At 36.8% G+C, this 12037-nt stretch overlaps 1 protein-coding gene across 2 annotated transcripts in view; it reads left to right on the top strand.

Moving 5' to 3' along the window:
- Positions 1-12037, top strand: part of LOC133880267 (probable pectinesterase/pectinesterase inhibitor 25) — a 51873-nt gene that overhangs the window by 2226 nt on the left and 37610 nt on the right. The window contains exons 2-4 of one of the 2 annotated variants that reach the window (XM_062319183.1): positions 53-410; positions 1148-1471; positions 2058-2586. The exons of the other annotated variant lie outside the window; for it this stretch is intronic. Coding sequence (XP_062175167.1) covers positions 53-410; positions 1148-1471; positions 2058-2425 — 1050 coding nt within the window. The 3' untranslated portion in view covers positions 2426-2586. Of the gene's footprint in view, positions 1-52; positions 411-1147; positions 1472-2057; positions 2587-12037 lie in introns of those variants that run through there. 2 annotated transcript variants of the gene reach the window in all.

Below are 12037 nucleotides of genomic sequence, written 5' to 3'. Positions count from 1 at the left end.
CAATTATAATGAGAAAAGTATATTTATTTTATTTGACAGTATTTTACTTCAGGTTCTACGGAAAACCACTTGCAAAAAATCAACGGATTGCCCTAAGAAAAAGGAACGGATTCTGAGTGCTTTGGGAGAAAGCAATGGCATTCTTATTAACGAGACTGTGACTGTCGGCTTATTTGGCTCCGACAACTTCACGTCCATCTCCGACGCCGTCGCATTTGCTCCCAATAATTCAAAGCCCGAAGATGGATATTTTGTGATCTACGCCACAGAAGGATATTACGAGGAGTATGTGGACGTGCCGACCTATAAGACGAATATAATGTTGCTTGGAGATGGGATCAACCGGACTGTCATCACAGGAAACCATAGTGTAATTGATGGCTGGACTACTTTTAATTCTTCAACCTTTGGTAAGAAAACCATTCCCAAATTAACATTATAATTTTTGTGACAATTCTTGTTTACTTGTCGGGTTCGGTTCGTGTCAAAATATGGTTATTAAACTATATAGCTAAGTTAATCATATTTTGATTCATTTAATTAAATTGGTTAGATCTCTCAACCTTAACCCGTTAATTTTGTGTTGGATTGATGTCGGGTTCACGAATCGTGTCAAAAATTGCATGCCTTAAATATCGAATGTCGGGTTTAAGTCGTGTCGAGGCATAGGTATAAGACTATACAGGATAACCTTAGTCTGATCAATTTAATTAAACGGGTCAAATACTTCAACCTTAGGGCTTGCAAATAGTGAAAAAGATTGACAACAAACACTAAATATCGAGTGCCGGGTTCAGATCGGGGTCAAGACATAGCATTACAAGACGGGTCAGACCTTAACTCGACCCATTTATTTAAACAAGTCAAACCCTTAACTCTATACCGCGAATTTTATGTTAGGTTCTTGTCAGATTAATGGGTTATGTAAAAACTGTCGGCTCTAATTTTATGACAATGCCACTAAAGTCTTCTTTTCATTTGGATATATAATTGCAAGATTTTCTCTTTGACTTCTCTAATCATAAACAATCATAACTTGTGGAATATAGTAGACATTAATGAAGGCTTTGTGAATGTGGATCTCATATATACATAACATGATCATAAGTAACAATTGAACTAATTAATGTATTATGCGTTGATGCAGCTGTTTCTGGAGACCGATTTATAGCAGTAGATGTAACGTTCAGGAACACGGCTGGTCCCAAAAAGCACCAAGCAGTAGCTCTAAGGAACAATGCTGACCTCTCCACGTTCTACCGTTGCAGTTTTGAAGGCTACCAGGACACTCTTTATGTTCACTCTCTCAGACAATTCTACAGAGAATGTGAAATTCATGGAACTGTAGATTTCATTTTTGGAAATGCTGCTGCTGTCTTCCAGAGCTGCAATCTATTTGCTCGGAAGCCAATGGCTAATCAAAAGATTGCCTTCACAGCCCAAGGCCGGTCGGACCCAAATCAAAACACCGGTATTGTTAAATCATTATTTATTCTAAATACTTAAGCTGATAGGAAGGAATAGATTTATATTATAACACTCTCCATCACGTGTGGGTTGAAACGGTTCAAGATCTCTTGAAATTGTAGATTCTAAAATTATGTGAATTCAGGCCATTACTTACATCGATAAAAAAATGCTAGCTATTAAAAATGTGCTATATTATCAAGAAGAATTGAGTATATTTTTATTAGGTTAGTGCATTTCATGTTGTAGAAAAGCTTTAAGCCAAAAGCTGTCGTTTGGCTTTAACATACTCAATTTTTATTGATAACATGCAACATTTTTAATCGGTAATATTTTTCAAGCTGTTCGATGCAAAGAACAGCCTGATTCACGTAATTTTAGAATGGGAATCCTCATCTGGCTGAAACTCTCATTTAATAAGTAAAGCTCAACACATGTAATATTTAATTTAAATAGGGGGTAAATTGACGGGGACAAGATTCGAACACAAGACGACCTTTGCTCTGAAATCATGTTATAAATTACCATTTATCTTAAAAGCTTAAGCTGATAGGAGTGAATGTTGAATCATCTAATTTATCTTTTGTCAGGTATATCAATCCACAACTGCACAATTGAAGCTGCACCAGACTTGGCAATGGAGATCAATTCAACCTTAAATTATCTGGGAAGACCATGGAAGAATTACTCAAGGACTGTGTACATGCAATCATATATTGGCAGTTTGATCCATCCCGTCGGATGGTTGGAATGGAATGGAACCTTTGGATTAGACACACTCTATTATGGGGAGTTTGAGAATCATGGGCCCGGGGCAGATACGAGAATGAGAGTAAATTGGCCTGGTTATACTTTGATGAATGCTTCACAGGCTTTGAATTTTACAGTTTTCAATTTCACAATGGGGGATACTTGGTTGCCTTATACTGATATACCATTCTCTGCAGGACTTCTATAAACTAGTTAGAGATTTGTATCTAGATAAAAAGTTTCATTTGGTTTTCAGGGATTACCTTTTTAATGATTTTTTTTTCGAACCCTATATCTTCGAGAAAAATGATTCGGTGGTGTAAGTCTGATAACAGTTTTTAGGAGGTGTTTTTAGTGTTTGTTAAATTATATATTGATTAAATGATTTAATTTTTCTCTTCCTATCAGCTTAAATTTTTTGGATGAACGATGGCTCAATTAATATGGTTACAGAGTCTAGAGGTATTGAGTTCGAACCTTATTTCAGTCATTCGCCTCACATTTCAATTAAATATATATGAATTTTTTTTGTGAAGAACATTATTTGTTAATGCTTTAGTTGTGATTCTTGAGAATTTCACGTTAACCCCCTAAACTGTCTCGAGCTAATAAATCTTCCATTGCATTGATCTTAAATCGTTTGAGATAGATAAGTCATACAGTTCATCTTTTAAGTTACCTAATAACAAAGAACTTCGTTTACTAGCAACTTCTTTAGTTGAAACGGTGGTTTGAGTGGGGTTATCCAAACAAGATTAGGCTTAAGTGCCGTAAAACATACTATAGCGCCTATACGTTGTTGTTTTAAATTTTAATGGTCTAAATTTAATTTTAAGTGTTTTATGGAAAGAATAAAAATATTAAAATCTGAACACATACAACTGCATAGGTGCAATTAAGCCAAATCCACCCAAATACCTAAATCCTCATCCGTTAATTATTTTAAAAATTCAAAAATTAAAATACGAAATTATTGAAAATTAATCTTAACCGTTGTTGGACATCACATCACATGGTCGGGTTTTAGTTTGCATTGTCGCAAATGATGATGATGATGAGCTTCTAAAGTTTTTGTGGGCCAAAAATTTGTAGCCAAAAATCCTACGTGGAATTCTTTTTGCTCTTTTTTTTTTTTTTTTTTTTTTTTTTTTTTTTTTTTCTTTAAAAAAAAAAAAAAAATTGAAAAGCTCGAGCATCTTATCTTTTTGAACATTTTTCACTCCCCAAAAATTTTTCCCCCTCCTCATCTTCTCTCCCGCGCTCCTTCATCTTTCCTCTCCCGGAGTCTCCCTCCCACCTCTAGCTCAAAGCCTCCCATCGGCGACCATCAAAACCCAACCTCCAAGCACCGGTGACCACACTGCGCAACCTCCGGCGACCTCACATATGGTTTTCACCCAAAAAATATCCCTCCATCTCCATCTTCCCTCTCCCCCTCCCAACGCCGCCCATCGATGACCACGCCGACCTAACCTCCGAGCACCGGTAATCACGCCGACCCAACCTCCAGCGACCTCAGATTTGGTACTAGCCATAGATTTCCTCCTAATTTCAAGTATCCTTCCTACAATGTTGTGTGGTGTTTCAGATGTTTGGCTGTTTTGGTCCTTTTGATTGTATTTTGGGTAAAGTTTTAGAGTTTTGTTTATGGGTCTTTTTTTTCTTCCTATAAATTGAAGATTGATTTTCACTTTATTCAGATCAACTAAAGAATGTATGTATGGTTTCTCTGCAGATATCTGTCAAATGATTCAACCTCTTTGATGGCTTATGGTTTTACGAGAAAGAGTGTGTCTAATGATTTTCTTGTTGCTATTCTCTTGCTCTTGTTGTTACCATTACATGAACTCTGTGTTAATTAAGAAAGTGTTAACAAATGGGTCTTGCACTTCAAAAAAAAAAAAAAAATGGATCTTGCTGGGTTAGCCTCTGGATTATCATTTCAAAATTTTAGTCTAATAAATAGCATCTGTTGCTTTTGAAGAGAGGCATTGTATTGTTGGTTACCATGGGTATTAGATTTCTGGAATAGTGTTTTTGTTCTTGGAAAAGTTGTTTTCTCTTCTTTTTCTGGAAAGTTTAGTTTTGTTATATTAATATGTATCACATCTAATTGTTATATATACGAAGCTTTAGGAGAAAGAAACAGCCTACTAATTTTTCCACTATGGTTCATGACAAATGGCATTTAACTGTAGTTCTGTTTTTGTAAATGTATGCTTGTTTGCTCCTGCAATGTATTTTGTCATTGCTTGATCAGTAAGAAAGACAGAATCTTATGTGTTTGATCATCTACCGAAATGTTCATCCTTGAAGTAGAAACTAGAAATAATCTGGACTTCATGATAGTTATTAAGATTATGCTAACAATTGGAGAAGTGTGTGGTTAAGATGATGTTGATTTCTAACTTAAATGCGCTGCCCAATTTTTTTTATAGACTTTATCTACAATTGGTTTTGCTGGTTTTTACTATTGTGACAAATATGGCATGCTTGGAGTTTTTTGGTAGGGTGTTTTAAGGTCAATAACATCATTTGCATTCTGAATGATTATAAGTTTGATTTGAATGCACTCATCTGAATGGTTGATTAAGCGATTTGAGGACACTCCTCACTTGATGAAAATTTTTAGTGTTATGCTGGGTTTCTCTCAAATGTTGAGTTTTTTCTGTAGGTGCATAATTGAAGTGTAGAGTTTCAGGAATAGATTTTGATGATACAATTGATTGAATGGTTAGACTCAGACAACAAAGGCCCACAAGAAGTAAAAATATGTGTTCTTTTTCAGATTCCTTTAAGCTTGATAACAAACAGTATATATTCTGCGTTCTTGCTGCATAACACTAAAATAAATTAGATTTTGAAATTGGCCTTTTATTTTTTTTCGACTTTGGCATGTTTGGCATCATGTTTTCAATATATAGTTATTATCTATTTCTAATTGTATCTCTTGTTGAAATTTATGGTATAGGTGCACCTACAAATTCTCAGCTACAGAACGTGTTGAGTGTTGACTATTGAAAAGCCAGCTCTAGAAGAGTACATTCCTTTCTTATAACAAGCAGTGTCTACATTTGCCTCATGGTGAAGATAAACAAGCAACGTCTACATTTTAAAATATGTAGTACATTTTTATTGGTCTAATATGAATTTGCAATAGTATATTTATTGGCATGTTGGGTTGTTTAAAATTGTATTGTGTTTCTTTTTGTGTGTATTGATAAGATGCCAAGGTTGCAACATGAGCTTTGTGTTACTGGTTATTGTGTCTTGTACATCAAGGGTCTCAGATTTGTATGTTGATTGTTATGTACGCGCCAAATGTAATTTGAGAACTGCATGATTGGTGGAACAGAGTGGATCGACTTCTTCTAGATTTTTATGCATTAGGTTAATGCAAAAACATGATTCTTTTTCAAGTTAATATGAAGCAAAGTAGTCCATTTGACAAATTGCAAACCCTACAAGAAAAAGAGGAAAATGATGAAATTTATGTATTAAACAATCTAATCAAATTTAACTATGATCTTTAAAAATCCAACTTGCCAATTTATCTCCAGTTGTATTCGCCTCATATAATTTGAGAATTCTTTATTTCTATCACATCAAATTTTTTTTCATAAACCTAAATCCATCAACACCACTTTTAACACTCAAGTTTGAGCCTTCTAATAAATTAGACAATTTTAGATAATCACATCCTGTAAAAAAAAGCTGCACTTTTAAAAAGTGATTACATAATGTTTGAAAATACAATATATATCTTGAGTATATGAAGTTCATCTTATTCTAACTCCTCTTGCATCCTTCTCTTCATCAGTGTCTTTGATCTTATCGTCAAGAGTTTCAGCAACTTTCATAATCTTATCGTCAACAGTTTCAGCGGCTTCGATGATCTTCGGGTGCTTTGTTTTGGTTGGGTGAGAATCAATTGTTGTGTCACTCATGCACTTAAAAAACAAGATAAACTTCAAACCTTCTAAGTGACCCTGATAGATAAAATCAACAAGCTTGCAGCCCATCCAAATCAGTCTACAAAGTGCGCGCACAAAATAGAACCACAACAATTAGTCTACAAAGTGACCCTGTACAAATACTCCAGCATATAGAATGCAAGAACCAAAAATTACAATCTTGAAGGAAATCAAACTAGACAACTACACACAAGTAGAGATAAAATACAATCTTAAAGGAAATCAAACTAGACAACTACATAGTTTTATTAGGCTTAATTATAAGGAAACTTGTTATTCTGAGGCCTCTAAAATCAAAAGTACAGAAGGGATGAATACCATCTTTTCCTTTTCCCAGACACCATCTCAGCAACAAAACATATGAATTTTCTCTATGTAAAGTATAATTTATATACCACTTGGTTTAAGTATTCAACTAAATGCCATTATGTACAAGTTGCAATGTTCTTAACAGTATTTTTGCACCCATAATCAATATCTCCATATTGGCATTTCTCCCTAAATTAATCTTCAAAATCATGATCTTTGTTTACAAGGAACTAATAAATATATTATTAAGAGCCTATTTATGATTGCGTAGGAAAATAGAGCTTATGTCTATAGAAAATGCTTCATTTTTAAGCTTCCCTAAAAAGCAGTTTTGGGCTTTTTTAGAGCAAAAAAAAAAAAAAAAAAGTTTTTAAAGATTTTAAAGTTTTTTACCAAATAAACACATTTTTGCTTGACACAGTTTTCTATGTACTAAAAACACTTTTTAAGCTCCTTAACACAATCACAAACAGACTCTAAGTTAATCTTTAGGACCAACTAGTGGATACATACATTCAAAGCAACAAAAATTTAGTCAATAGACATCACTTCTTGAAAGTGTCTAGTCCAAGTAACTTCATTGCCTTGATAGTTACCTTTTGTTTTTTCCTCTGTTCTTTTTAATTATTTAGTTAATCAAGCACCTAAAATTAAGGGTCATTATCTAGTGTTGAACCTATATAGGTAGAGTCTTGGTGTGACTTGGATACGGTTCTACCCTTCAGTAATTTGAATGTAATGGCCACCCAAGACTCAAACCCACCCAAGACTCAAACCTTGCACATTTGAGCTTGGCAACCCAAGACCAAAGGTAAAACGGAAACCCAAATAATTATTCAATCACATATACCAAAAGTTTAATTTTACATAATAGAAAATGATAAGGATTATCCATCAACACAATCTGCTGCATCACAAAATCATTCTCATACAACAGAAATTGAAGACTCCAAAATAAATAATCATTCCTCGACAACAACTGATAAGATGGGAAGAGTTCAATCAAATCTCAAAAGATAACACTCGATTGCATTCAGCATATAATCTGTAACTGTTGTTTGTTATTCTTGATAAAAATCACTTGTACAAGATAATCTCAATCTGTAACTGTTCTCGTTATATATACAAGTGCCTTCACCAAATTCTGGTAAGGCAGCAAACACACTCACAAACCATAGTAAAAAAAAAAAAAAAAAAAAAAATCCTTAAAACAAAAACCCAAAGAGTAAATCAATCACATATACAAAGGTTTCATTTTTCTTGCCTTCAGGCTAAAAAAAAATAATAATAACAAAAATAAAAAATTCCATATTTCTTTCCTTTCCCTAGCTGTTGGTACAATTTCCAATATGGTGGGAATCTGCACGTTCTTCTGATGTTCTTCACGCTTCTTAATAATTCTGCAAAACAACAAAAACTAAGGGACCCTTCCAGGGGTCCTCTTCGATGCTTAAATTAGCTTCCGTGAGAAAATAATGCTCTATGAATAAAATATTGAGTCTCTGTTTATAGCTGGGGTATGAGCCTATTTATAGGCAAAGAGGTAGAGTCAAATCTGAATTAGGATTCCTGCTCCTTGTTGATCTAGAACTGGTGTCAGAGTTTTAATTAGACTTCGATCCTTGATTAGACTTCTAATTTGATATCTTATTAGACTTTTGATTTGATTATTCTTCTTATCTGATTGGACCATGAGTCCTATCCTAATTCCCTTGGGGATAGGATCATGTACTGATCAGATTATGACTATTTACTTCAATTCAACTTGGAGTAGAGTCCTAATTCGAATTTACTGAGATAACTGATACCTGAATTCTCTGGAGTAGTTGCTAAATGTCTATCTCCTCCTTGGATCGGGTTGAGTGAAATTTATCCCCAACAGTTATCCTCCAATTCCCTTATCTGAAGCTTGCTTGAATAATGAGAATTCTATGTCTAAGGAAACCTGAGCTTTGTCTCCATCTGAAAACCCACTAACTTGCAAAACCTTAGGGTTAAATCTTAACCCCCATTACCTTCTTGTTTTTCCTTAGGGTTTTCTCCCTGTCTCTTGGAATGGCTAACTTTTGAAAAACCTGCAAAACCTGAGGGTTAAATTTGACCCCCTGGCTCTCTTTCTTTCTTTCTCTCGGCAAGGATTGATCTAAGATGCTTTCTTGTTGCTCTCGGCAAGGACCGATCCAAGAGTTTTTTTTCTTACTCTCAGCTAGGACTAATCCGAGAGGCTTTGCCTTGCTATCGGCTAGGACTGATCTAAGAGGCTTTCCTCTTGCTCTCAGCTAGGACTGATTTGAGAGGCTTTCTTCTTACTCTCGGCTAGGACTGATTTGAGAGGCTTTGCTTCTTGGTCTTGGCTAGGACTGATCTGAGAGGCTTTCTTCCTTCTCTCGGCTAGGATTGATCTGAGAGGTTTTCTTCTTGCTCTCGGCTAGGACTAATCCGAGAGGCTTTTGCCTGCAAAAGAAGCGAAATCAACGGGTTCCCGGTCCCTAGACCGGGAACACTCCGATGCTTAAGTCAACTCTATTCTTTTATTCTGAAAATACTTATTCTCAAAATTTGGGGAATTTTCTGTCTTTTATTATAGCTAGTTTGAGTTAAAAATAAAATTCTAGTTCTTTGCAAACATAAATGCTAAATATAAAAGTCTAGCCTGAAATTCCCGAGAGTTCTTTCTACATGATCACAGGTAGATTCTGCTGTTGCCTTGGCTCTCTATGCCATGGGCTTCTGCTTCCTCGGTCCTCTATTCTTTCTATGTCATCTCGGGGATCATTCTCCTAATGCCTCTCGTCTAGCTGAGGACGGTCTCAAGGATAGTAATCCCGTGGTTGCTGATCTAGGGGCTGATAGTCTCGATGATTCCGAGGCCTGTTATTTCCTGGCTGGTTCCGTTGCTCTCCCAAGAACCGAACCAGCTTGCCATTCTTTATGAATTCTTCTATTAACAACCTTAGGGTTACGCACCCCTTGGTGTAATGACCTGCTTGTTTGTGAAAATCACAATACTTGCCTGCATTCCTGTAAGGAGGATTACCTGGTATCTTTTGTGGTTCCCGAAACGCCGGGTCTTTTTTTTATCTCCATAAGGACTTCTGATATCTCGGCATTAAGATGTGTAAAGTTGTAATCTTTGAACTTCTTTACCTGCCTCTGCCCTTCCCCATCAGCTTTTCTGAATTCTTTCCTTTTCTTTTCTGGAGCTGTCTCTTGGGGTAGCCTAGAACTGGTCATAGCCTTCAACGTCTATTCCTGATTGATGAATTCTTCTACCTTATCCATTAGGCCCTGCAATGTACTTGGTTGCTTCCGGACCAACTTCTTCATCAAAGGCTCCTTGGGTGAAATTCCCTTATAAATGGCAGCAAAGATCATATCCTCGGTCGGATCTTCGACTGTAACCTTCTCTCGGTTGAACCGGGCCATAAACTCCTTAAGACTCTCGTTACTTTGCTGGTGCAACGATAGTAAATATCCCGAAGGCTTCTTCTTTGTCTAGAAAGCTAGAAATTCCGTTACGAATATTTTGAACAACTCCTTGAACTGATTAACAGAATTCGGGGGCAGCTTTCTGAACCAGTCCCGGGCATTCCCCAAAAGAGTAAGGGGGAAGGCCCGACACACTACTTCATCGAGTGTCTCATGAAGGTCTAGATGAGCTCAAAAATTCTCTAGGTGATCTAGAGGATCTCTGTCTCCAGCATAACTTAGAATTTGGGGTACCTTAAACTTCTCGGGTAGTCGATAGTCCGCTACTCATCTGGTGAAGGGTGAGTTTGTACCCCTTAGGAGCTTATCCACAACTACGAATCTTCTTTTGTCCTTCCTTTCCATCTCCATGTATGTGCATCTTCTCTCTAAGTCGGCAATAACTCTGCTCAAATCTCCTTGGTGGTCATCCTCCCTCCGAGGATTAGTGTTGCTGTTACGATCTTCTTGCTCATGCTCATCCCTGTTCATCTTGGGAATGGGCTGTCCCGGCCTCTTGCGCAATAATTTTGCATTTAAGGCTTCAATCCGAGCTTCTAACGCTGTTATGCGATCGTAGTCTCCACCGGGTGGTGGAGGCGGTGGATTATTGTGAATAACCGGTTCCAGTGGGGCTTGGGGCTGTCGGTTGGTCTGGCTTCCGGAATGTGTGTTCATCACCATGTTGGATCTTCTTTTTCTTTTATAAGGAATGAATGATCGTTTCCCACAGACGGCGCCAAATTGTTGGTACAGTTTTCGGTATGGTGTGAATCTGCACGTTCTTCTGATGTTCTTCACGCTTCTCAATAATTCTGCAACACAATAAAAACTAAAGGACCCTTTCGGGGGTCCTCTCCAATGCCTAAATTAGCTTCTGTGAGAAAATAATGCTCTATGCATAAAATATTGAGTCTCTGTTTATACCTGGGGTATGAGCTTATTTATAGGCAAAGAGGTAGACTCAAACCTGAATTAGGATTCATGCTCCTTGTTGATCTAGAACTGGTGTTAGAGTTTTAATTTGACTTCGATCCTTGATTAGACTTCTAATTTGATATCCTATTAGACTTTTGATTTGATTATTCTTCTTATCTAATTGGACCATGAGTCCTATCCCAATTCCCTTGGGGATAAGATCATGTACTGATCGAATTATGACTATTTACTTCAATTCAACTTGGAGTAGAGTCCTAATCCGAATTTACTGATATAACTGATACCTGATTTCTCTGGAGTAGTTGGTAAATGTCTATCTCCTCCTTAGATCGGGTTGAGTGGAATTTATCCCCAACACTAGCATTTCTCACCAACCAAACAAACCCCTCATTTCAAAAGCCCATCAGTCATAGTTTCCTCCACTCCAAAATAGAGAAACTTGAAAAGATCAAGAAAGAAATTTCGTTTCTTTCACTTTCCCACATTTTCTGAGAAACCAAACGCAGGACAAGAGATTGATAGTACACAAACAAACACGTATAAAGAGCCGCAAGAAAAAAGATTAGGTAGCATACTTTGGGGAATCCAACAGAAAGGAAGTGCCTGAATTTTGGGGACCTGAAACTAATGGTCGGCGGAATTACCACTAACAAGTCGTTGATAGCGCTTGAAATATGCATTTTTTACGGTTTGGGGGCTAGGATTCAGCCCTCGGTAGCCTTATATGGGCGAGAAAAGGAAGATTGATGTTTGAAGATTAGGATCCTGTAGAGAGAGAGTGGCGGTGGTCGACGCTCCTAGTCCGCGAACTGTGGTGGGCGGCGAATTGCGGTGGTCGCCCGGTGGAGATGGGGTGAGGTTTGAGAGGATTTTGAAATTTTGAGGATGAGTTTTTTGAAAATGGGGGGAAGAAAAGGTAGTGATGCGTTTTCATAACTTTTTGTTTTTATAAAAAATAATAATAAAGCTGCCATGTAGGATGAAGGTCTAACCCTCGTCCTCCGTATAGACGAGCTCATTATACCGCACTTTATCCTAATTTATACGTAATGGTAGCTGGCTAGGATAGAATAGGATCTTATTGTAATGCCCCGCTTTTACAAAAAGCGTAAGTGAATTTTTTTTCGAAT

This window comes from Alnus glutinosa, chromosome 10 (assembly GCF_958979055.1).
Source record: "Alnus glutinosa chromosome 10, dhAlnGlut1.1, whole genome shotgun sequence".
Taxonomy (NCBI): Eukaryota; Viridiplantae; Streptophyta; class Magnoliopsida; order Fagales; family Betulaceae; genus Alnus; species Alnus glutinosa.
This window is presented reverse-complemented; position numbering and strand designations above follow the sequence as displayed.